Raw genomic sequence first — 27,096 nt, forward strand, 5'->3', positions numbered from 1 at the left:
AAAAAACTCTCAACAAAATGGATATAAAGGGCAAGAACCTGAACATAATAAAGGCCATTTGTGACAAACCTACAGCCAACATTATATGTAACAGCAAGAAGCTGTAAGCTTTTCCTTTAAGATTGGGAACAAGACAAGGATTCCCATTCTCCCCACTTTTATTGAACATGGTTCTGGAGGTCCTAGCCATGGCAATCAGACAACACAGAGAAACAATAGGCATCTAGATTGGCAAGGAAGAAGTTAAACTGTCCCTGTTTGCAGATGACATGATATTGTACATAAAAAAACGTAAGGAATCCACTCCAAAACTACTAGAACTAATACCTGAATTCAGCAAAGTTACAGGATACAAAATTAGTGCAGAGGAATCTGTGGCATTCCTATACACTAACGATGAACTAGCAGAAAGAGAAATCAGGAAAACAATTCCATTCAAAATTACATTAAAAAAATACCTAAGAATAAACCTAACGAAGGAAGTTAAAGATCTATGCCCTGAGAACTATAAGACACTCATGAGAGAAATTAAAGAAGATACCAATAAATGGAAACACATGCCATGGTCATGGATAGGAAGAATTAATATTGTCAAAATGGCCATCCTGCCTAAAGCAATCTACAGATTCAATGCAATCACTATCAAAATGCCAACAGCATTCTTCAATGAACTAGAGCAAATAGTTCTAAAATTCATATGGAACCACAAAAGACCCCGAACAGCTAAAGCGATCCTGAGAAGGAAGAATAAAGCAGGGGGGGATTATGCTCCCCAACTACAAGCTCTACTACAAAACCACAGTAATCAAGACAATTTGGTACTGGCACAAAAACAGAACAATAGACCAATGGAACAGACTAGAGAGCCAAGATATAAACCCAAGCATATATGGTCAATTAATATACAATAAGGGAGTTATGGATATACAATGGGGAAATGACAGCCTCTTCAACAACTGGTGTTGACAAAACTGGACAGCTACCTGCAAGAGAATGAAACTGGATTATTATCTAACCCCATACACAAAAGTAAGCTCAAAATGGATCGAAGACCTGAATATAAGTCATGAACCATAAAAATCTTAGAAGAAAACAGGCAAAAGTCTCTTGACTATAAACATGAGCAACTTTTTTCCTGAATGCATATCCTTGGGCAAGGCAAACAAAAATGTACAAATGGAACTACATCAAGCTAAAAAGCTTCTGTACAGCAAAGGACACCATCAGTAGAACAAAAAGACATCCTACAGTAAGGGTGAATATATTTGTAAACAAATCTGACAAGGGGTTAACATCTAAAATATATAAAGAACTCACATGCCTCAACACCCTGTGAAGGAAATAACCTGATTAGTAAATGGACAGAAGATATGAACAGACACTTCTCCAAAGAAGAAATTCAGATGGCCAACAAGCACATGAAAAGTTCCTCCACATCACTAATTATCAGGGAAATGCAAACTAAAACTACAATGAGATATCACCTCACACCAGTTAGGATGGCCAACATCCAAAAGACTAGGAACAACAAATGCTGGTGAGGATGCAAGGAAAGGGGAACCCTCCTACACTGCTGGTGGGAATGTAAACTAGTCTAACCATCGTGGAAAGCAATATGGAGGTTCCTCAAAAAACTAAAAAAAGAAATACCATTTGACCCAGAAATTCCACTCCTAGGAATTTTCCCAAAGAAAACAAGTTCTCAGATTTAAAAAGACATATGCACCCCTATGTTTATTGCAGCACTATTTACAATAGCCCAGGTATGGAAGCAACCTAAGTATCCATCAGTAGATGAATGGATGAAGATGTGGTATATATACAAAATGGAATACTGTTCAGCCATAAGAAAGAAACAAATCCCACCATTTGCAACAACATGGTGGTGCTAGAGGGTATTATGCTCAGTGAAATAAGTCAGGCAGAGAAAGACAAATACCAAATGATTCCCCTCATTTGCGGAGTATAACGAAGCAAAATAGGAAAAATAAAGAACAAAATAGCAGCAGACTCACAGACTCCAAGGGACTAGCATTTACCAAAGGGAAGGGGTGAGGGAGGGTGCTTGGTTAGGGAGAGATAAGGGGATTGTGGAGTATCATTAGTGCACATCGTGTGTGTGGGGTCACGGGGAAGACAGTGTAGCTCAGAGAAGACAAATAGGGACTCTGTGCCATCTTACTACACTGACGAACAGTGACTGCAATGGGGTATGGGTGGGACTCTATAATAAGTGTGAATGTAATAACCACATTGTTTTTCTTGTGAAACCTTCATAAGGGTGTACATCAATGATACCTTTACATAAAAAAAAAAAAGCCAGGCCAAAAAAACAAAACAAAACTGTATGTAGACACTGTAATAACAGGTTACGGGACTGCCCTTCTGAAAACTGAATTTCAATGGCATGTCACAGAAAGCTTATCATCTGAAATCCCAGAAGATCCAAGTCCGGAAAAAGTCTCCTACGTGCGGTTCTGGACACTTCCAGCCATGGTCCATCTGGGGAGCCTGGGTCCAGCTGCATGCCCACAGAGCACTCACATCAACTAAGTACCTCATCTGATGCTTGAAACTTCCCTCCTATGTCCCCACCAATGGAGTCTGCAGTTGTCACTTGAACTTGGGGAATTTACTCTTTCCCAAGGTAGCCCATGTCCATTTCAGACAGCACTGTTTCTTAGAAAATTATTTCTTATCCTTTTTTGGATTCTTGCCTGTTGAGCTGCTGGGTTACTGATCATCCTGACTTAATGTTTAAGAGGGCTTTGTAGTCACTGGGCTGTTTCCCTGAATTCCTGATCTTGGTCTTCATCTGAAAGTGAAATCAGATATTATTGGCTATTACCAATGAGAGCTCAAAGTGAATGTTTAGAAAAAATAGAATAATTTCAAAGGGAAAACTAAATTCAATCATCTTTGAAATTGTTTTCAAAATTTGAAAAAAAATTCTCAAAACACTTACATCCTTCAAAGTACTGAATTCAAGAGGTTCTAGTTATCTGGAAATTTTCTCAGATCCCATTTGGGGTTCCCAGAACAAAATGTCTCAGTGTGTTATATAGTCACATTTCACTGACCCAAAACAGTAAAAATTCAATTTAATAATCTACTTCATTTACTGGGTGATGATAGCAAATTTTTTATTGTTCATGCTTATGCTAAGAAGTCTTTAAGACAGCTATAGGTCCTCTACTATGATACACAGGTTCGTCAAAGAACCACATTCATTTTGCATTCCAGTGGATTTTTTTCCCCCTTAAAGAAAATACCACATATGCACAAAGTTCTGTCACTATAGTTTCAGCCATCTAGTAGTTCACATGAATGAAATAATTCAGTTTGTAGACTTTTGTGTCTGACTGTTTTCAGTTAGCATAATTTACCCAAGTTGTTGTATGTGTCAGTAGGTAATAGTTCATTTACTTTGCTATTGTTGCTGAGTAATAGTTCATTGTATGGATATACCACTGTATGTTTATACATTCCTCAGCTGTTGGGCATTTGGGTTCCTTCCAGCTTTGGAATATTACTAATAAAGTGACTATGAACATTTGCATCAAAGTCTTTGTGTGGATCAAGTTTCTAGTTTCTCTTGGGTAAAGCTGAGTCATATGCTAAGTGTATGTTTCACTTTAAGCTGCTATGATTTTCCAGTGTATATATTTTTATCAGAAGTATATAAGCATTTCAGTTCTTTCATCATTGTCAACATTTGCTATGATCAATTTCTTTTGATTTTAGCATTCTAATGGGTGTGTGGTGATACATCTTATTTTGGTTTTAATTCCATTTCCTTAATGTCTAATAATGTTGAACATCTCTTCCCATGCTTACTTCACATTTTCATATACTTTTGGCGAAGTGTCTATTCAAATCTGCTGAGTTTTTTAGTCATTACTAAACTGTAAGAGTCCATTCTATCTAAATGCTGGGTACAAGTCCTTTATCAGGTATGTTTTGCAGATATTTGCCCAATCTGAACTTCACTTTTCATTATTAATGTCCTTTAAAAAGTACTTTTTAATTTTTATGAAATCTAAGTTAAGAATTGTTTTTGTCCTATTCAAGAAATCTTTGCCTAGTCCAAAGTCACTAAGATTTTCTCCTATGTTCTCTTTTAGAAGTTGTATAGTTTTAGCCTTTATATTTAGGTTACCATCCACTTTAAGTTAATTACTGCATATGATATGACATGCAGGTTGAAGTTAAATTTTTTGCATATGGATATCCAATTATTCTAACACCATTCGTTGAAAAGATGATCTGTTCCTCATTGAATTGACTTGTCATTTTTGTCAAAAATCAATTGATCATATGAATTTTTCTTTATACATGTTATGATTGAATGAAACATTTTTAAAAGGTGAACAAAATCTCAGCCCCTCTAAAAAATAAAATAAAAACTAACTGACCATATAGGAAGGTCTATTTCATACTAAATTCAGTTCCATTATCTATACATCCATTCCTATGCCAATATCATGCTGTCTTGATTAACGTAACTTTGTAGAAAGTTTTTAAATCAGGTAGAGTAGTCCTCCAACTGTGTTTCTCTTAATAAAAATTATTTTGGATATTGTAGATCCTTTGAATTTCCATTAAAATTTTAGTATTAACTTATCAATATCTTTCAACAAAAAGAAGCCTGCTGGAAATTTTACTGGGCCTTGCTGAATGAAGATAGATCTATCTAGGGAGAACTGACATCTTGAACAAATATTTTCTAATCCTTGAGCATGGTAATCTAATTTATTTTATTACTATTATCACCAATTCATTTCTTTAGTCTTCTTTACTTTCATCAAAGTTCTATATTCTATAGTTTTCTATAGGTCTTATACATATTTTATAAAATTTATCCCCAAATCTTTTTTATTTTATTATAAATAGTATTGTTTTATTTTAAATTGTGATTGTCACTGATATACAGAAGTAAATTCTGTGTCACATGACTGCTAACTCATTTACTAATTCTAGTAGATCTTTTTTGTATATTTCTTAAGATTTTCTATGGAGATAAGCATGTAGCCTTGGGAAAGATAGTTTTACTTCTTCCCTGATTTGGAACCCTTTAATTTCTTTTTGTCACCTTATCGTATTCGTTAGTACTTTTAGTACAATGCTCTATAGAAGTGGTAAGGATGGATTGCCTACCTTTTTCTGATACAGCACAAGTTCAATATTGAGTTTTTCACCATTGAGTGCGATATTAGCTGCAGGTTTTTCCCTTGATGCCCTTTATCAGGGTAAGGAATCCTTACCGTCTAGTTGCTGGTAATTTGTGTAATGAATGGAGTTCTAACAAATGCTTTTTCTAATTGTATTGAAATGGCATGATTTTTTCCCTTTTGGTCTTTCCATATGATGAATGACACTGATTAGCTTTTGAATGTTAAACCAGCCTTGCATTTGTGGGATAAACCCTGCTCGGTCATGATGTATTACCCTTTTCATGCATTGTTGGCTTCAACTTGCTAATATATAGTTACGGATTTTTGCAACTATATTAATGAGGGATATTGCTCTGTAGTTTTCTTATAATGTCTTTGTTTGGTTTTTAGTATCAGGGTAATTAATGGCCTCACAAACTAGGTTGGTAGAGTATTCCCTCCTTTTTTTCTTTTTTCTAGAATAATGTGTAGAATTGGTATTAGTTCTTCCTTATTTGTTTTATAGAATTTACCACCAGTGAAGCTATCTAGGCCCAGAATTCTCTGGAAATGGTCTTAACTAAAAATTCAACTTCTTTAATAGGTATAGGGCTATTCAAGTTTTCTATATTTTTCAGTACACTTTGGTAGTTTGTACCTTTCAAGGAATTTGTGCATTTTGCCTAAATTGAATTGAGTGGCATAAAAATGTTCATAATATACCCTTATAAACCATACAGGTTCTGTAGTGATGTTTCTCTTTTATTCCTGATATTGGTAATTTGTGGCTTCTCTCTTTTTCCTTTATTAGTTTGCCTAATAAAGAGGTTTATTGATTTTATTGATCTCCAACAACCAGCTTTTGGTTTCATTGAATTTTCCCTATTATTTTTCTGTTTTTATTTCATTGATTTCTGCCCTTATTATTTCCTTTCTTCTGCTTGTTTTATGTCTGATCTTTTTTAGGAGGAAAAAAAAGCCTTCTATTTTCCTAAGGGAGAAACTCAAATGGTAATTTGAAATTATCCTTTTTTTAAATATATTTTTAATTAAATATATTTTCCTCTAAGCACTGTTTTACAGCATCCCACAAACTTAAATATACTATACTTTATTGTTTAATTATAAATATTTTCTAATTTCCCTTGTGATTTCTCCTTTGACCCATGTGTTTTTAAAGTCCAGGTATTTGGAGCCAAGATGGCAGCATGAGTAGAGCAGCGGAAATGTCCTTCCAAAACCACATATATTTATGAAAATACAACAAAGACAACTCTTCCTAGAATAGAGACCAGAGGACACAGGACAATATCCAGACCACATCCACACCTGCGAGAACCCAGCGCCTCACGAAGGGGGTAGGATACAAGCCCCAGCCCAGTGGGTCCTCAGCGCCCCTCCCTGCAGCTCCCCATGGGAGGAGAGGAGTCAGCAGGGAGGGAGAGGGAGCCCAGGACTGCTGAACACCCAGCCCCAGCCACCCGCACCGGAGCACAGACACAGTGCATGCGTGAGGTGCTGGTTACTAGGGAAACAGGACAGTAAGACTGGTGAGGGGCTCCCTGAGGCTGGTGCCGGAGAACAAAGAAAAGTGAGTGCTTTTTTTTTTTTTTGGGCGAGTACTTTTTGGAAGTCTTAAAGGAACACGGACCACAATACTAGGGAAAGAGGGCAGCAAGACTGGTGAGTGGGTTCCTGAGGCTGGCGCCTGAGGACAAAGAAATTTATCTAATTTTGTTTTTGCTGTTGTTGTTGTTTTGTTTTGATGAGTGCTTTTTGGAAGTCTTAAAGGGACGAAGCAGGACACTTAGTCCAGAGGCAGGGAATCAGGGGTTCTCTGGGCACTCTAACTCCCTAGGCAGCAGGGAGCACGGAGGCCCCTCACAGAGATAAATAGCCTCCCGGCCGCTCCCCCTCCAACACGGCTCCACCATTTTGGAGCAGCAGCCCGGGCCAGGCTACGCCCACAGCAACAGTGGAGATAAAATCCATGGCAGCTGGGCAGGAATCAGAAGCCCTCTCTGCATACAGCTGCCCAGCACAAGCCACTAGAGGTCGCTGTTCTCCCAGGAGAGGAAGGCCACAAACCAACAAGAAGGGAAGTTCTTCCAGCTGTCACTCATCCCAGCTATGCAAACTATTTCTATCACCATGAAAAGACAAAATTACAGGCAAACCAAGACCACAGAGACAACACCAGAGAAGGAGACGGACCTAACCAGTCTTCCTGAAAAAGAATTCAAAATGAAAATCATAAACATGCTGATGAAGTTGCAGAGAAAAATGCAAGAGCAATGGGATGAAATCCAGAGGGAGATCACAGTTATGAAACAAACTCTGGAAGAATTTATAAGCAGAATGGATAAGATGCAAGAGGCCATTGATGGAATAGAAACCAGAGAATAGGAACGCATAGAAGCTGACATAGAGAGAGAGAAAAGGATCTCCAGGAATGAAACAATATTAAGAGAACTGTGTGACCAATACAAAAGGAACAATATCCATATTACAGGGGTACCAGAAGAAGAAGAGAGAGAAAAAGGGATAGAAAGTGTCTTTGAAGAAATAATTGCTGAAAACTTCCCCAAACTGGGGGAGGAAATAATTGAACAGACCACGGAAATACACAGAACTCCCAACAGAAAGGACCCAAGGAGAACAACACCAAGACACATAATAATTAAAATGGCAAAGATCAAGGACAAGGAAAGAGTTTTAAAGGAAGCTAGAGAGAAAAAGGTCACCTATAAAGGAAAACCCATCAGGCTATCATCACACTTCTCGACAGAAACCTAACAGGCTAGAAGAAAATGGCATGATATATTTAATGCAATGAAACAGAAGGGCCTTGAACCAAGGAAACTGTATCCAGCACGATTATCATTTAAATATGATGGAGGGATTAAACGATTCCCAGACAAGCAAAAGCTGAGGGAATTTGCCTCCCACAAACCACCTCTACAGGGCATCTTACAGGGACTGCTCTAGATGGGAGCACTCTTAAAAAGAGCACAGAACAAAACACCCAACATATGAAGAATGGAGGAGGAGGAATAAGAAGGGAGAGAAGAAAAGAATCTCCAGACAGTGTATATAACAGCTCAATAAGCAAGCTAAATTAGGCAGTAAGATACTAAAGAGGCTAACCTTGAACCTTAGGTAACCACGAATTTAAAGCCTGCAATGGCAATAAGTACATATTTTTCAATAGTCACCCTAAATGTAAATGGACTGAATGCACCAATCAAAAGACACAGAGTAATAGAAAGGATAAAAAAGCAAGACCCATCTATATGCTGCTTATAAGAAACTCACCTCAAACTCAAAGACATGCACAAACTAAAAGTCAAACATATGGAAAAACATATTTCAGGCAAACAACAGCGAGAAGAAAGCAGGGGTTGCAGTACTAATATCAGACAAAATAGACTTCAAAACAAAGAAAGTAACAAGAGATAAAGAAGGACACTACATAATGATAAAGGGCTCAGTCCAACAAGAGGATATAACCATTCTAAATATATATGCACCCAACACAGGAGCACCAGCATATGTGAAACAAATACTAACAGAACTAAAGGGGGAAATAGACTGCAATGCATTCATTTTAGGAGACTTCAACACTCCACTCACCCCAAAAGACAGATCCACAGGGCAGAAAATAAGTAAGGACACGGAGGCACTGAACAACACAGTAGAACAGATGGACCAAATAGACATCTATAGAACTCCACATCCAAAAGCAACAGGATATACATTCTTCGCAAGTGCACATGGAACATTCTCCAGAATAGACCACATACTAGCCCACAAAAAGAGCCTCAGCAAAATCCAAAATATTGAAATTCTACCAACCAATTTTTCAGACCACAAAGGTATAAAACTAGAAATAAATTCTACAGAGAAAACAAAAAAGCACACAAACACATGGAGGTTTAACAACATGCTCCTAAATAATCAATGGATCAACGAACAAGTTAAAATAGAGATCAAGGAATATATGGAAACAAATGAGAACAACAACACAAAGCCCCAACTTCTGTGGGATGCAGCGAAAGCAGTCTTAAGAGCAAAGTATATAGTGATCTGGGCACACTTAAAGAAGGGAGAACAATCCCAAATGAATAGGCTAACAGCACAATTATCGAAACTGGAAAAAGAAGAACAAATGAGGCTTTAAGTCAACAGAAGGAGGGAAATAATAAAGATCAGAGAAGAAATAAACAAAATTGAGAAGAATAAAACAATATCAAAAATCAATGAAACCAAGAGCTGATTCTTTGAGAAAATAAACAAAATAGATAAGTCTCTAGCCAAACTTATTAAGAGAAAAAGAGAATCAACACAAATCAACAGAATCAGAAATGAGAACGGAAAAATCATGACAGACTCCACAGAAATACAAAGAATTATTAAAGACTACTATGAAAACCTATATCCCAACAAGCTGGAAAACCTAGAAGAAATGGACAACTTCCTAGAAAAATACAACCTTCCAAGACTGACCAAGGAAAAAACACAAAAGTTAAACAAACCAATCATAGCAAAGAAATTGAAGCAGTAATCAAAAAACTACCCAAGAACAAAACCCCCGGGCCAGACGGATATACCTCGCAATTTTATCAGACACACAGAGAAGACATAATACTCATTCTCCTTAAAGTTTTCCAAAAAATAGAAGAGGAGGGAGTACTCCCAAACTCATTCTATGAAGCCAACATCACCCTAATACTAAAACAAGGCAAAGACCCCACCAAAAAAGAAACTACAGACCAATATCCCTGAAGAATGTAGATGCAAAAACAATCAACAAAATATTAGCAAACCGAATTCAAAAATACATCAAGAGGATCATACACCATGAGCAAGTGGGATTCATCTGAGGGATGCAAGGATGGTAGAAGATTCGAAAATCCATCAACATCATCCGCCACATCAACCAAAAGAAGCGCAAAAACCACATGATCATCTCCATAGATGCTGAGAAAGCATTTGACAAAATTCAACATCCATTCATGATAAAAACTCTCAACAAAATGGGCATACAGGGAAAGTACCTCAACATAATAAAGGCCATATATCATAAACCCACAGCCAACATTATACTGAACAGCGAGAAGCGGAAAGCTTTACATCTGAGATCGGGAACAAGAAAGGTATGCCCACTCTCCCCACTGTTATTTAACATAGGACTGGAGGTCCTAGTCATGGCAATCAGACAAAACAAAGAAATACAAGGAGTCCAGATTGGTAAAGAAAAAGTTAAACTGTCACTATTTGCAGATGACATGACACTGTACATAAAAAACCCTAAAGACTCCACTCCAAAACTACTAGAACCGACATCGGAATACAGCAAAGTTGCAGGATACAAAATTAACACACAGAAATCTGTGACTTTCCTATATACTAACAATGAATCAATAGAAAGAGAAACCAGGAAAACAATTCCATTCACAATTGCATCAAAAAGAATAAAATACCTAGGAATAAACCTAACCAAAGAAGTGAAAGACCTATACCCTGAAAACTACAAGTCACTCTTAAGAGAAATTAAAGGGGACACTAACAAATGGAAACTCATCCCATGCTCATGGCTAGGAAGAATTAATATCGTCAAAATGGCCATCCTGCCCAAAGCAATATACAGATTTGATGCAATCCCTATCAAATTACCAGCAACATTCTTCAACGAACTGGAACAAATAATTCAAAAATTCATAAGGAAACACCAAAGACCCCGAATAGCCAAAGCAATCCTGAGAAAGAAGAATAAAGTAGGGGGGATATCACTCCCCAACTTCAAGCTCTACTACAAAGCCATAGTAATCAAGACAATTTGGTACTGGCACAAGAACAGAGCCACAGACCAGTGGAACAGATTAGAGACTCCAGACATCAACCCAAACATATATGGTCAATTAATATTTGATAAAGGTGCTATGGATATACAGTGGCGAAATGACAGTCTCTTCAACAGATGGTGCTGGCAAAACTGGACAGCTACCTGTAGGAGAATGAAACTGGACCATTGTCTAACCCCACACACAAAAGTAAATTCAAAATGGTTCAAAGACCTGAATGTAAGTCATGAAACCATAAAACTCTTAGAAAAAAACATAGGCAAAAACCTCTTAGACATAAACATGAGTGACCTCTTCTTGAACATATCTCCCCGGGCAAGGAAAACAACAGCAAAAATGAACAAGTGGGACTATATTAAGCTGAAAAGCTTCTGTATAGCAAAAGACACCATCAATAGAACAAAAAGGTACCCTACAGTATGGGAGAATGTATTTGTAAATGACAGATCCGATAAAGGCTTGATGTCCAAAATATATAAAGAGCTCACCCACCTCAACAAACAAAAAACAAATAATCCAATTAAAAAATGGGCAGAGGAACTGAAGAGACAGTTCTCCAAAGAAGAAATACAGATGGCCAACAGCAACAGAAAGGATGCTCCACATTGCTAGTCATCAGAGAAATGCAAATTAAAACCACAATGAGGTATCACCTCACACCAGTAAGGATGGCTGCCATCCAAAAGACAAACAACAACAAATGTTGGCGAGGTTGTGGAGAAAGGGGAACCCTCCTACACTGCTGGTGGGAATGTAAACTAGTTCAATCATTGTGGAAAGCAGTATGGTCATTCCTCAAAATGCTCAAAATAAACTTACCATTTGACCCAGGAATACCACTCCTAGGAATTTACCCTAAGAACGCAGCACTCAAATTTGAAAAAGACAGATGCACCCCTATGTTTATCGCAGCACTATTTACAATAGCCAAGAAATGGAAGCAACCTAAGTGTCCATTAATAGATGAATGGATAAAGAAGATGTGGTACATATACACAATGGAATATCATTCAGCCATAAGAAGAAAACAAATCCTACCATTTGCAACAACATGGATGGAGCTACAGGGTATTATGCTCAGTGAAATAAGCCAAGCTGAGAAAGAGAAATACCAAATGATTTCACTCATCTGTGGAGCATAAGAACAATGGAAAAAGTGAAGAAAAAAACAGCAGCAGACTCACAGAACCCAAGAATGGACTAACAGGTACCAAAGGGAAAGGGACTGGGGAGGATGGGTGGGTAGGGAGGGATAAGTGGGGGGAAGAAGAAAGGGGGTATTATGATTAGCATGCATAATGGGGGTATGGGAGAAAGGGGAGGTCTGTACAACACAGAGAAGACAAGTAGTGATTCTACAACATTTTGCTATGCTGATGGACAGTGACTGTAAAGGGGTTTGTGGTGGGGACCTGGTATAGGGGAGAGCCTAGTAAACATAATATTCTTCATGTAATTGTAGATTAATTATAACAAAAAAAGAAGAAAAAGGAAAGAAAAGGGGGATTACTCCCTGATAGGATTAAACTAACAGTAAATCAATGATTAAAGCATGCTTTAAATATCCTTAATTTTGATCATGTAAAGGGTGTCAGATGATTAGCTATGGAAGTACATTTTTCTGATAATATTCCTTTCTCTTAAAAAAAAAGAAAGCAGTTCCTGTGTGGTGATCTCCAATAAGTTCTTCACAATAATATAAAGGGCATATCAAAGTGTGGGCAAAGGGTCTGTTTGTGTTTATACAGAGGATCAAAGCCTAATTTGGCTACCCAGAAAATGAATTAAGATACGATATGAAGAAGAACTTCCAACATCAACACTCTCTGGAAGAGTCATTCCAGAAGATGAACATCAAAAAAGTTCAACAAAGATCGTGGCGCTGTTGCAGTTGTAGCTGCATTCATCCCACCAGTTCCTGGACTTGCCATTGGAATGAAGAAGGAGATATCTAAGCTGGCCTGTGCATACAGTAAAACAACAAATTTGACTGGATCTATACTGTCGGAACTCAACCAAGAATCAGGAGCAGTGCAAGTTGCAGCGCTCCAAAATCTTGCGATTACAGACTATCCACTGTTAAAAGAACATTATGGGATGTGAACAGTTCCCAGGAACGTGTTGTTTTAATTTTTCTGATTTTTCTCAAACTATTCAAATTCAGTTAGACAATATCCATTATCACTGATAAGTTTTCACAAATGCCTAGGGTGCCTAACTGGTTTTCTTGGTTTCACTGGAGATGGCTGGTAATTGTAGGTCTGCTTTGGTTATGTAGCTGTATTCCTATTATGTTAATGTGTGTACGCAATTTAATTAGTAGTTTAAAACCTATACATGCTCATGTTTCTCTACAGGAAGATATGTCAAAGAAATAATCAATCTTCCCATGTTTTCTTCCGTCTGCTACTTCTATAGCTTTTCTTCATCCTTCCTAATTACAACCCTTAAGTAGACTTCATGCCTCATAACAAAATTACCGAGTATCATAATTCTTCCAAGTGGTAAAGATACGTCAAGACAAATACTGGGCATAAAAGCCACAGGGCATAAATCTGCAAAGAAGTAAAAAGCTCACCTTTTCAAACAATATTACTTCTCTCTCTCACTTACCAACTTTATATTTCCCTGTACGGCCCCGGTAGATGACTGGTTAGCCAGAGACGGGTAAGATTCCTCAAGGGAGGAACAACCTAAGACAGGCACAGTCTCAGGGGGGCCATCAGGTGAGAAATTGGGGATCAACAGAGGTGAGGCTTAGAACCCCACCCCTCCCTGTTTTGAGAGAAATCTTCTGCATCCGTGGATGTTTTGTTGCCCTGGTCTAGCTTGGATTAATACGTAGTCTATAGGCACACACCTGATATCTCCATTTGCCCTCTTACAGCACTAAACTATGTTTTCTACCTTTATCTTGCATGTACCTACCACTTCAGCATTTTATTAAAGATAATAATAATAACAATAATAATAAGGGAGAAATGTGGGATTCACATAAAATCAAGTATAAAAATCAAACGAACATTCATATTTGACCTGATTGTTTCTAGTTCATAATGCATGATCAAAACCTAAAGTTTCTGTGATGACTGCCCTTGTACTGTTCACCATGTAAGAACTTACTCACTATGTAAGAATTTGTTCACCATGTAAGAACTTGTTCGTTATGCTTCAGAAGATTGGAGACTGTTGAGAACTAGGCTTGGGGTTGATTAATGATTGTGCATTGAGTCCCCTATACAGAATTTTATTGTTGTTAACAACCATTTGATCAATAAATATGAGAGATTCCCTCTCAAAAAAAAATCCAGATATTTGAGGATTTCCTTAATAACTTTCAGTTATTGATTTCTAGTTGAATTCCATTCTGGTCATAAAACTAATTTTTATAATATTTCAATCCTTTTAAATTTATTGAAACATGTATTATGCCCCCCCCCCCCCCCCCCCCCCCCCCCGCGCCCCCCCCCCCCCTCCCCCCCCCCCCCCCCCGCCCCCTCCCCCCCCCCCCCCCCCCCCCCCCCCCCCCCCCCCCCCCCCCACCCCCCCCCCCCCCCCCCCCCCCCCCCCCCCCCCCACCCCCCCCCCCCCCACCCCCCCCCCCCCCCCCCCCCCCCGACCCCCCCCCCCCCCCCCCCCCCCCCCCCCCCCCCCCACCCCCCCCCCCCCCCCCCCCCCCCCCCCCCACCCCCCCCCCCACCCCCCCCCCCCCCCCCCCCCCCCCCCCCCACCCCCCCCCCCCCACCCACCCCCCCCCCCCCCCCCCCCCCCCCCCCCCCCCACCCCACACCCCCCCCCCCCCCCCCCCGCCCCCCCCCCTCCCCCCCCCCCCCCACCCCCCCCCGCCCCCCCGCCCCCCCCCCCCCCCCTCCTTCACCACCCCCCCCCGCCCCCCCCCCCCCCCCCCCCCTCCCCCCGCCCCCCCCCCCCCCCCTCCCCCCCCCCCCCCACCACCCCCTCCCCCCCACCCCCCCCCCCCCCCCCCCCCCCCCCCCCCCCCCCCCCCCCACCCCCCCCCCCCCCCCCCCCCCCCCCCCCCCCCCCCCCCCCCCCCCCCCCCCCCGCCCCCCCCACCCCCCCCCCCCCCCCCCCACCCCCCCCCCGCCCGCCCCCCCCCGCCCCCCCCCCCCCCACGCCGCCCCCCCCCCCCCCCCCCCCCCCCCCACCCCCCCCCCCCCCCCCCCCCCCCCCCCCCCCCCCCCCCCCACCCCCCCCCCCCCCCCCCCCCCCCCCCCCCACCCCCCCCCCCCCCCCCCCCCCCCCCCCCCCCCCCCCCACCCCCCCCCCCCCCCCCCCCCCACCCCCCCCCCCCCCCCCCCCCCCCCCCCCCCCCCCCCCCCCCCCCCCCCCCCCCCCCCCCCCCCCCCCCCCCCCCCACCCCCCCCCCCCCCCCCCCCCCCCCCCCCCCCCCCCCCCCCCCCCCCCCCCCCCCCACCCCCCCCCCCCCCCCCCCCCCCCCCCCCCCCCCCCCCCCCTCCCCCCCCCCCACCCCCCCCCCCACCCCCCCCCCCCCCCCCACCCACCGGGGCCGGCACCCCCCCCCCCCCCCCGCCCACCCTTCCGCCCCCCCCCCCCCCCACCCACCCCCCCCCTCCCCCCCCCCCCGCACCCCCCCCGCCCCCCCCCCCCCCCCCCCCCCCCCCCCCCCCACCCCCCCCTCCCCCCCCCCCCCTCCCCCCCGCCAACCCCCCCCCCCCCCCCCCCCCCCCCCCCCCCCCCCCCCCCCCCACCCCCCCCCCCCCCCCCCCCCCCCCCCCACCCCCCCCCCCCCCCCCCCCCCTCCCCCCCCCCCCCCCCACCCCCCCCCCCCCCCCCCCCCCACCCCCCCCCCCCCCCCCCCGCCCGCCCAGAATGTGTTCTCTCTTAGTCAATGTTCTGTGTGTACTTCAGGTGGAATGCATATTCTGCTATATTGGGTACAGTGTTTGAAAAATGTCAATTAGGTCATGCTGGCTGTTCAAGTCTCCAAATCCTGAATTCTTTTCTGTCTACTTTTTCTATTAATCACTGAGAAAGGGATAATTGAAATATTCGTCTATTTATCCTTTCAATTCTATCCATTTTTGCCTCATGAATTTTGAACGCATTGTTAGATGCACACACAATCAGAACTGATATGTGTTCTTGAAGAAATGACCTTCTCATTATTTGTTTACAGTTTTCATCAAATTTGGAATGTATCTGACCCATTTCTGCAAATACATTTTTCTTTACTTCTTCCTTCTTAGACTGTAGTTACATATGCATGTTAGGCTTGGTATTGTCCTACAACTCACTGATGCTTTGCTAACTTTTTATTCAATTATTTTTTTTCCATTTCATTCTGGGTAGTTTATTTTGTTAGGTCTTTTTCACTGATCTTTTCATCTATAGTTAATTTCATCCACTGCATTTTTTTTCAAGTAATGTATGCTTGATCTCTAGATGTTACATGTGTGCCTTTTTTGTGTCTTTTCAAATTCTCTGCTCATTGTGATCATGCTTTCCTCTACCTTCTTAAACATATGTGGTATGTTTGTAACAGCGTTTTAACAGTCTTGTCTCCTCATTGCATCATCTATGTCATTTTTGGTTTTGTTTCCATTGTGATGTCTCCTGGGTGAGGGGGGCATTTTCCTGCTTATTTGCAAGCTAGCAATATTTGACTAGATGCTGTCAATTATAAATGCTATACAGTTAGGTGCTGGATTTTACTGTATTACTTTAAATATTATCATTCATTACTCTGAGATGTAGTTAGTTACTTGGAAACACTTGAACCTTTTGATTTTTTTAAAGTACTTTTAGGGCACATAGAACAGACTTTAGTGCAGGGCCACTTTCATCCAGGAGGGTCTCTACCCAGTGCTCCACACCTGGCTGAAAAGAACACAAACCAGGTATGGCCTTAGGTTCCAAGAACTGTTCCACCTGCTCCTTTCTGGAGGTCCTCTTCCTGGCCTCAGCAGTTTCCTCAAATGCAAGCACAGAGTAGTAAGTAGCTAAGGGCTTAGAGACCCCTTGTGCAGATCCTGGAGTTCTTCCTTATGTATCTTACTCCTCCCTGGTATTTCACCCAACAAATTCTAGCCATCTTGGCCTCCTCAAGCTTCAGTATCTGTCTTTTCAGTCAGCAAGAGCACCAGGATTTGCTGGGCTCCTCCTCCCTGCACTATGGCTTGGAGACCCGAGCTATGACACTCATGGGCACACGACATTGCCTTTCTCTCAGGGATCACTGTCTGCCCGGTGCAGCCTGTTGTCCAATGTCTGAAAATCAATTTTCTTATATTTTTTCTGTTTTCATAGTTGTTTAAAGCATTTAAGTAGCTGGTCTCCATCATGGCTTGAAGTTAAAAGTTCCCATAGCATTTGGTTGTCAATTCTCATACATACCCTCTATCACTCATTTTCCTCACTAGACTGTAGGCTTTTTGAAGCCAAAAACTAGATCTTGTTTACAAATAGTAGCCTGCATATAGCAAGCATTAGGGAAGTCAAATAAATGAATGGGCAAAACAAGGTTGAGGAAAGAAGTGAGATATAAATATTCCACTTGAGGTGACTCTGAGGAGACTCCCTTCAACTGGGAAACTTATTTATCTAGTCACATTCTGTGACTTCCTAGTATTCAGATTCCCTGCCAGGACCACAGTTGCCAGAAGCCTTCCTACCACCCAGGGCCACTCTGACAGCCCAGGTTCTTGGACTGTGGCCAGTTCTCATCAGGTCTGCCCACTGAAGAGTTAAGAATTGGCCCAGGCAGGATTAATCCTCCAGGACAACAGCTTCACCATGTACAATGAATACTGTGGTTGTAAAACTCCCAGAGTACAAAACGACATTCCTCAAAGAGCCCAGGCTTCAGAGTCAGAAAGACATGAAATCTGAATTCTGGGTGGGCTGCCTACTGCTGTGTATCACTGGAAAGTTTCTGGACCTATCTAAATTTTAGTTTCCTCATAAAATGGGGATAATATGTACTACCTCCTATATCTGAAGAGAACCCAGCACACTGGCAATATTTAGTAAATGGTAACCAGTTATTATAAGCTTAATCAGGTTCCTTCAAGCAAGGGTAGCGATCAGGTAAAATGTATGATAACCTGTAGTGGCCACCTAGTAACATTAGCCCCAGAGGAGAACATGTACTTGGAGGCCAAGCAGGTGCAAATATGCACTGGGCAGGACCCTTTTGTCTGATAATTCTGTATCACAGGCTGAGGAATGTCAAACAACCTATTTTCTGGCTGTCTCTTCTAGAGGTGTATCTCTATGTCTGTGCCTCAGTCACAGAGAACCACATCATATAGAGATGCTAAAAATATTTGGTAGGCAGTGGGACACCTAAATTGACAGAAAGGAGAGGAGGAATGTATGTCTGATGGGAAATAGGAAAAATAAGCATAAAAAGCAGTGAGAAGGAACCCTCCCACACTGTTCATAAGAATGTAAACTGGTGCAACCTCTGTGGAAAGTAGTATGGAGGTTCCTCAAAAAACTAAAAATAGAAATACCATTTGACCCAGGAATTCCACTCCTGGGAATTTACCCAAAGATAAGAAAATCCCTGACATGAAAAGATATATGCACTCCTATGTTTATTGCCACACGATTTGCAATAGCCAAGACAGGGAAGCAACCTAAGTGTCCGTGAGTAGATGAATGGACAAAGAAGAGGTGGTACATATACACAATGGAATATTATTCAGCCATAAGAAGAAAACAAATTCTGCTATTTGCAACAACATGGATGGAGCTAGAGGGTATTATGCTCAGTGAAATAAGCCAGATGGAGAAAGACAAATACCATATGATTTCACTTATTTGTGGAATATAAAAACAAAGCAAAATGGAACTAAATAGCAGTATACTCGTAGATACTGAGAAGGGACTAATGGCTACTCAGGGGGAGGGGTTGGGGAGTGGGAGGGAGGGGGATAAAAGAGCACAGTAATTTGCAATCACAATATAAATTGATCATAGGGACTCCTGAACCACTGTGGTGTACATTTGAAACCAACATAAGATTGTATATTAACAATACTTAAAAAAAAAAAAAGTCAGTGAGAAAATGAGTGGTCTCCAAGCTCACACAAGATACTAAAAGAATTTTTCAAACAACTACGTCTCTTTCTTAATATATATTTATCAGAATTTTCACTGCATGTAGCTTAAAGCTCAGAACTTTGAAATAACTGAAATTTAAAAGAAAGTCATCAAATATTTTGAAGAGTAAATATGAAAAGATTAAAGAAAGTGTAAAGTACAGGTTTTTTTTAGCTCAAACAAGAGGAGATTCAGGAATAGATGACTCCCTGCAAGTATAGAAAGGATTATGCAAAAGGAAAAAAGGGTGACCATCTGTTCTATATCTCTAGCAATGAATAAAATGAAAGGAAATGGGCTCAGCTGTAGTAGAAGAGGATCATTCTAACATTATAATGGTTATTAAAAACAGAAGCAATTTTCATTCCCCGGGAATCTCTAAAAATAGAGTAGATGTCCACTTTTCAAAGAATGATAGAGGCATCATGTTCCTGAGGCGCATTCCTGGAGTTTCTAAGACACCCTGCTATGCTCAGTATCCGCCAAGGGGCACAATGGACAATGGGTTTGAGATGCTCTCTTCAAACTAACTGGAAGTGAGCAGAGAGTGAAGACTGGTTGGATGGGAGATAAATACGCTTTCACTTTGGGTTTTTGTAGCAAGGGCCATGGACAGAGTCCTAGGATGTAGGTTACTGGGGTGCACAGATCTGTGCAAGGGAGGAAGATATCTATAGGTTTGGCTTGCAGAGATGAGATAGGTTATAGGTGCTTATAGTAATGATGGAAAGCTTTTCTCTATGAGGTGACAATTAGAACACTGGGCTAATATAGGAAGAAAACACTTGTATTTCCACATTGTCTATGAAAAACAAAACCTGCTGATGACATGCAGCTGGTTACTGTCTCGTCCCAAACAAACAGCCCTGGGCACTTAGTTCTACAAGCCCACAGCAGGACAGTAGTTGGGAGGAATTTCTCCTGTTCTGTCTCTAACCAGAGTCAATAATTTGCTTGAAAAATAAGAAATAAACTTACTGAATTTCTAGTTTCCATGATTCCAAGAAAATCACTATAAGGCTATTTCTAAATACTGGGTAAAATCCAAATTAGTGAACAAACTACACTCTCCATTCAAGGCAAAGACTTTCAGGCAGCAATCAACAGCAGAGCAGCTGTACTGGAAGGTTCTAGAAGTAGAACATGTGGCCGGGAGTCTCCAGCAACTGAACCTCAAGGAGAAGCAATTACCAAAGAAGCATTTAATACATGATATGCTCTGAAAGGAATGGATTCTTCAGCTGCATTTCTTGTGTTTTTCAAAACTTTCTGTTAAACCATCTCACAATGATTCCCACCTGAAGTACACCTCATTATGGAGCCCTATAAAAATCCCAAAGCCCTCAGACAGGCCTCTGGTTGTATCATATGACCCAGCAACAGAGAGTTTGTCACAACCCTCTCCTCACTGTTGAAAATCAGTACCTAAACCACAGTTCTTGATACTGAAGCTCACATGCCTCAGGTGTGCTGGAGCAACAACGAAAAGGTTGAGAACCAGCACTATGAACAGAGCTTCCACAGAGGGGCAAAAATCAGGTTAGATAGGATGCCCAAGGGATCTTTCTTAAAGACGTGTTGGTGTAACAAAGCTACAAATATATAAAAACACCAAAGTTTCCTAAGTATGGTTTATTCACCCTTTATGTATGACTGAGAAAACAGCAACTGTCACCAACAGTGAGTGTTTTTCTTACTGTTGCTATGTTCCTGTGAGGCACCCTGGGAGCACTGATGGACACACTGAGGGCTGCCAAAGCTGTCTCAGAGAACCAGTGACTCTGGTCTGCAATCTTGTGACTGGCTGGAGTGAGGAGTGCCATTTGGGGCTTTGGACAGTTTCTTTTTGTACAGAACTCAATGGTTCTCCTCCTCGTCAAACAAACAATTCTAACATCACCAGTACTTGAGGCCAGACATCCCAGATGGTAGCTTAATCGCCTGAAAGAATTAATAGTGCACCTCTAAGTACATTATTCACCCAGAGAACAGTTTACGCAATGGAAAGAATCTGGCCCATTATATCCTGCACAATTGCTAAATAATATGCAATCACAGAAATACAGCATGGCATATGGAAATCTCCCTACTATACTGAGATTCACTGTAATAAAAGTGCTGTTCAAACCCCTTATGTAGAAATTTGAAAGGCATACCTTTCTTTTCTGGAAGAAACATTACAATAAGACAAGCCAGTCCTCCCAGGCACAGAAATGCTGCTAATGTCCGCTTTCTACCAAACCTAAATAATAGAAAGAAATTGCACATTTCTCTTGAGACTAATAAATTCATCTGCTTCTTCCCTCCACCCCAACTTTCCTTTTCAAACGTCCGCAGTTTCATTATGTTCTCTTTTCTTAAGGGGTGGGTGTCAAATGTGACTGACCAGGACATAATATACATAACAACCATAAAACAAAGGCAAATTTGCTGGATAGAAGGATTAAATGATGGGCACAGGAAAAGAACATATTTCTGTATTTACTATGCTCCAGGCACTGTTTTAAATGTTTCCTATCTATTATCTTACTTAATTCTAAAAATAAACCTATAAGGCATGTACTGTTACATTTTCCATCTTCTACAGAATGAAGCTAAAACAAGAAGAAAGGAATCTTGCAGTTCAGTTCATTTTCTGATTGCTTGAGCCTTTTAGCAGTTAGTTTTAAACATTGTAAAAATAGTTCTCTTTAAAATACAAACAGAAAAAAATTCTTGTTAATATATCAGAATTAACTGAAATTTACTGCACACTTTTATTGGGGGAAATAATTTCAAATAAGAGCTCTAGATTTGGAAGAAAGATATTAACACTAATTAGCCTCCCTTTTCTAAGGGCCCACAATTTGCTATGTCCTCTTGTAAGAACTTCAGTATTACTTTTAATTTTTATAACAATTTTGCCAGAGGAATTTTATAATTCCTAGTTCAAGGATAAATACATGGAGGCTTAGTAACTTGTCAAAGTTATAAAACTAACAGGTGGCTGACTTCAGGCTGATTTGAATTCAGGTTTGCTTGATCTAAGAGTGATGTTCCTTCCCTGTGCCTGAGACTTTAATCCTCACTCTGACTGGTAGTGGCTAGGAGACAGGAAGGGACTTGAGTGGCCAGGTTCCTGTGCTTCATTTAAGTCAGTACTGACTGCCTTTCAAATGACAGCCCCATGCGAGGCAGGCACTAGGGATGCACACACACACACAGGAGCCTTCCACGGACAGCATCTTTGTAACACGTGAAGTGGTCATCAGAGGCGTGCACAGGAGGCTATAACAGCACAAAGGAGACGTGTCTGGCACACTGGGGACCTGGGGAACAGATTTCTGAGTATGCTGCCTGACTCAACTGTGGGACCATGGTGAGAGCGACTCAGTCATAAACAGGGGGTCAGCAGGCAACTGGGACCATCCCCCAGAGAAGAAGCTTCCACTGAACACAGTTCAAACCTGCCTTTCAAAAATGCCCTGAGCTCAATATCCATCAAACGGCACCAAGTGCAATGGTAAAGGAATGCTGTTTTTGATTAAAATGATGAGTATTGGATAATGAGAAATGACACAATCCAGCGGATCCCTGGGTCACACAGAATGGGATGTTTAGCTGCCATTGCAATGGGTTCCACAACAGAAGCAACTGGAGAAACCTGAGGAAAGGGTGCTCTATGAAACAACTTTTAAAACGTATTTTAAAACTGCCCACTGACAATGAGCAACAAAAGCAGGATACGTGCTTCAGCTCAGCGAAGTCAAGTCAGTCTTGGGTGGTAAAAAAAGTCTTTCTGGTTCCTCCAGTTCCCTGTCTTGTGTAAGAACTTCTCAGTGATAGCGGTTAGGCTGATGGAGTTCTCTCTACATACAGCCAACAATCTTATCTGTTAGGATCAACAAATTATACACACACTCTCAAAAATGTTCAGGTGGTTACGCCTTTCAACACTGCACCAAAAACCTACATGAAAACCTGTACACATGGAACCCAAACAATAATACACTAAAAAATGAATTCTTACTGTTGTTTGTTCTGAGAAGAATTCTAATCATCATGGACTAATTAGCAGATACTGCATATGGGCAAAGACAATAATATTTTGGTATTGATGTATAGAAGAGTGTGTGTGTGTATACAGTGCACTTCACACTAATCTATACTCACCATCTTTGGTTGATCAAGTAGATGCATATAGGGTAGGATGGAATCTCTATGAGGCCAGACAGGGCCAGATTGGCATAAATATTTCCACCTAGATCACCTGCACTCAGAGTTAGGCCATAATATACCAAGCTGCACACAAACCTGAAAATGGGGGAAAAAGACAAGAAGGACAACAGAAAAAGCACTTAAGAAGTTGCCAGAGAAGTTTCAAATATTGGTTCAATATAATATCATCTGTCTCAAGCAATAAGCTTGACTCTTCCACTAACCTTCCTACCCTAATCTAAATTTTTATATTAGGAAAAAACAAAAATTAAAGGGACCTTGGAAATGATTGGAGCTACATTTAGATGTTCTGAAGAGCCAATGAGTAGCCTGCTCCTAAAAGAGGAAAGACATTGTGCTTTTCTAATTCTCCCAAATATTTATTTATTTATTTATGGATATTTTATTATTTTTTATTAAGGTATCATTGATATACGCTCTTATGAAGGTTTCACATGAAAAACAATGTGGTTACTATATTCACCCTTATTATCAAGTCCCCTTCCATACCCCATTGCAGTCACTGTTCATCAGTGTAGTAAGATGCCACAGAGTTATTACTTGTCTTCTCCATGTTACACTATCTTCCTCATGATCCCCCCCACACCATGTGTACTATTCATAACACTCCTCAATCCCCTTCTCCTTCCCTCCCACCTACCCTCCCACACCCCTTCCCTTTGGTAACTGTTAGTCCCTTCTCGGAGTTTGTGAGTCTGCTGCTGTTTTGTTACTTCAGTTTTGCATCGTTGTTATTATACTCCACAAATGAGGGAATTCATTTAGTATTTGTCTTTCTCTGCCTGACTTATTTCACTGAGCATAATACCCTCTAGCTCCTTCCACGTTGTTGCAAATGGTACGATTTGTTTCTTTCTTATGGTTGAATAGTATCCCATTGTGTATACGTACTACCTCTTCTTTATCCATTCATCTACTGATGGACACATAGGTTGCTTCCATTTCTTGGCTATTGTAAATAGTGCTGCGATAAACATAGGGGTGCATATGTCTTCTTGAATCTGAGAACTGTTTTCTTTGGGTAAATTCCTAGGAGTGGAATTTCCAGGTCAAATGGTATTTCTATTTGTAGTTTTTTGAGGAACCTCCATCTTGCTTTCCACATGGTTGAACTAATTTACATTCCCACCAGCAGTGTAGGAAGGTTCTGTTTGTGTTTTCATTAAGCATTCCTACATCTAATAGAAGACAATGACTCTACTCTTACTTTTTTCAATTCAACAATTTATGGAACACTTGCCTTAGCCAATTATTATAATATTATCAAAATGGCTCCAGAAAAGAACTTCTATGCAGAAAGCCAACAGAGGATGGTGTTGAGAACATGCACTGAGAAGTGACTGGACCATCAGTGGGTCACCAGCAGGCCAGAAATGACTGGTACCCCAATTCCCAGACCAGGTTCTCAACCCCACCCAGCATTCAGTGGAAGCATATGCTGCAAATACCCAGAACAGGAAAGAGAAAACAAGGTGTGTGGCAGAGGCAGAATCTTCTAGGAGGATAAGCTGGGGGAGAAACCTTTAAAAAGCCACTACTTTATTTCTGCATGTCATTGCAGGAACACTTAGGGAGCGCCTCCTGGGGGACAGGCATCATGCTGGGCCCTGAGCCTACCTCCTGTAGCCCAGGAACTATGGAGCCCAGGAGCTTAGCCAAAATCAGTGCCACCCTGAAGTTTCAAGCTGTGGCTTCCTCAAACCAGAGTAAAGGGAGTAACAGGAACTTCTGTGTCTACTTGACCACATTATTAAAAAGAAAACATAAGAGAACAAACAGAAATGAAACCCTAAAACTAGACTTTACTAGAATATAACATTTTGTAAACCAGGAATTTCTATACAAACAGTAAAACACTTGAGTTTTGGAAGTTCATCAGTTTTTCTGTTTTTGCAATTCACTTTGACAAGTGTTTATTTGGGGAAGTTCCCAATTGCTTCTCTTTCGTTTTCCTTAGGAAAAGTCCAATGAGCTGAGGCTGTGATGAGATCAAACAGGAAAGGGAAAGCTTCCTTTCCAACTCTGCCAAAACAGCCTCGTAAGCCTAGGGCTGTAGACCAAGTGCCCTAGGCTATTAAGAATGGGCTACAGTAAACCAGGAGAGAGATGGGAAGCAAGGAAGGGAGATGCCTGGAGCTGCACTGCTTAGAGGGTCAGACCTTTCTGGCCGCTGAGCCAGGGCAGCAGCCACTTCCCATGACTTCTTACTGCACAGAGCTGTCACTCTTACACTCAGGGTGATGAGCAGAGTCGTAGCTGGGCAACACATGTACGGATGCAAAGTGACACTCACCTGCCTGTAAGCAGCTGGCTAAACAAATTTAAAGCCAGGTACTTTACTAAAATATTTTAAAAATCCTTTCTATCTGTAGTAGAGATCCTTGATAAGGAAAAATTCTGAAATGCCCTAAATTAAGAGACATAGGACCAGAGTATAAGAGAGAGAGGCAAGGGAAGGTCATCAGTCAACAGCCACAGGCCCATAGCTAACCAGAAACTCCATGTTCCTGGATGAAATCATTTCAGCAATCATCTAGGAGGCCCCCAGGACCACGGCATTCCCCTTGTGAGTGAATGGTACCTGACCTTTATCAACCAACCCACAAGCCTTCTCTGTGGACTCACCACCTATCCCAGGACTTTCCCTACTTCGTGTTAGCCCACCTTTCTTATCTGTAGCCAGTGTAAATTTTAAAAACTTTATTTCCTGGAGACCATTCAAAATGTGCCGTTTCTTGAGTCTGGTGAACAAGTTGTTTCTGCTAACTACTGGCCTTGCTACTGGTGAAGCAGAAACCTCCTGCCTCAGGACTTAGTCCTTATCTGGCCTGCATCTGCAAAGGCTCCATAAACTCTTTTATTTCAAAGACCTCATGGGCTATGGAGGTTTTGATTTCTCACCCTCCTCCTACACGACGCTATTCCTAATGTGTTGCATGTGTCACGTGTGTCTTCCCTGCATTGAAAATAGGAATTCCAGTTAAGTAATTCCAGCCAAGGAAACACACACAAACATATTTAAACCAAGCTGTGATGGTAGCAAGTCCAGCACAAATAAACAACGCCAGTTAAGGATGCTAGAGAGTTTAGTCGTCAGCTGGTGGTGACAGAGAATGGGGAGAGCATGGGCAAAGAAGGCCTATGGGCCCAAGGCGGGGGCTCTGCTTTCAAGTTTCCTTAATGGCAGAGATGGTTATTCGGATGCATAATTGAAGCTATTAAAATCCTTTTGATAGGCCATAAAAATTTTCTTTAATGCTTGCATAATATTTAACAGTATATTTAGGATATCAAAGAAATATTTAAAGAGGTACTATCGTGGGAAATAACCAAAGGAACAGAGGTTGAACACAAAGGAATAATTTTACTCTCCAGTTAAGACTTTCTTCAATAACAGATTCCCCAAAAGATTTTAGAATTTTATAGCATCTTCAAAAAGAACAGTAGTATGTGGAGTGATATTGTCTCTATTATCATTATTTTAACATTCTAAGCCCAGGGGGAAGAAGTTTATTTGAGAAGAGCTCTTTTGGCTGTGTAAGATATAAAATAAACAGGGACATCCTCCCTGGCTCTAAGTCTAGTTTATTTGTTTGTATATTTTTTGTCCCCTGAAGGCCAGAAATCACAAATTAATATTCCTCGAAAAAATACAAACTGGATAAGAAGAAGTAATCGCCAAGAAGTGGGCACACCCTTCCAGGCAGAGGCTGTGGCTAGCTGCCCACAGGGCAGGAGAAAGCACAGCTCTGTGGGGCTCTGTGTGGTTTTTG

The 27,096-nt window shown here is 41.7% G+C and overlaps 1 protein-coding gene across 5 annotated transcripts in view; it reads right to left on the reverse strand.

Annotated features, from left to right (window-relative positions):
* LOC140848938 (solute carrier family 22 member 15) overlaps positions 1-27,096 on the reverse strand; it is an 89,909-nt gene that overhangs the window by 12,721 nt on the left and 50,092 nt on the right. For all 5 annotated transcript variants that reach the window (XR_012130269.1, XM_073234385.1, XM_073234387.1 and 2 more), the window contains 2 exons: positions 23,258-23,398; positions 21,262-21,347 (listed from right to left, as the gene is read on the reverse strand). Coding sequence is in view for 4 of the 5 variants with exons in the window: in XM_073234385.1 (XP_073090486.1) it covers positions 21,262-21,347; positions 23,258-23,398 (227 nt within the window). In the remaining variant the exon portion in view is untranslated. The remainder of the gene's footprint in view (positions 1-21,261; positions 21,348-23,257; positions 23,399-27,096) is intronic.

This window comes from Manis javanica, chromosome 4 (assembly GCF_040802235.1).
Source record: "Manis javanica isolate MJ-LG chromosome 4, MJ_LKY, whole genome shotgun sequence".
Taxonomy (NCBI): Eukaryota; Metazoa; Chordata; class Mammalia; order Pholidota; family Manidae; genus Manis; species Manis javanica.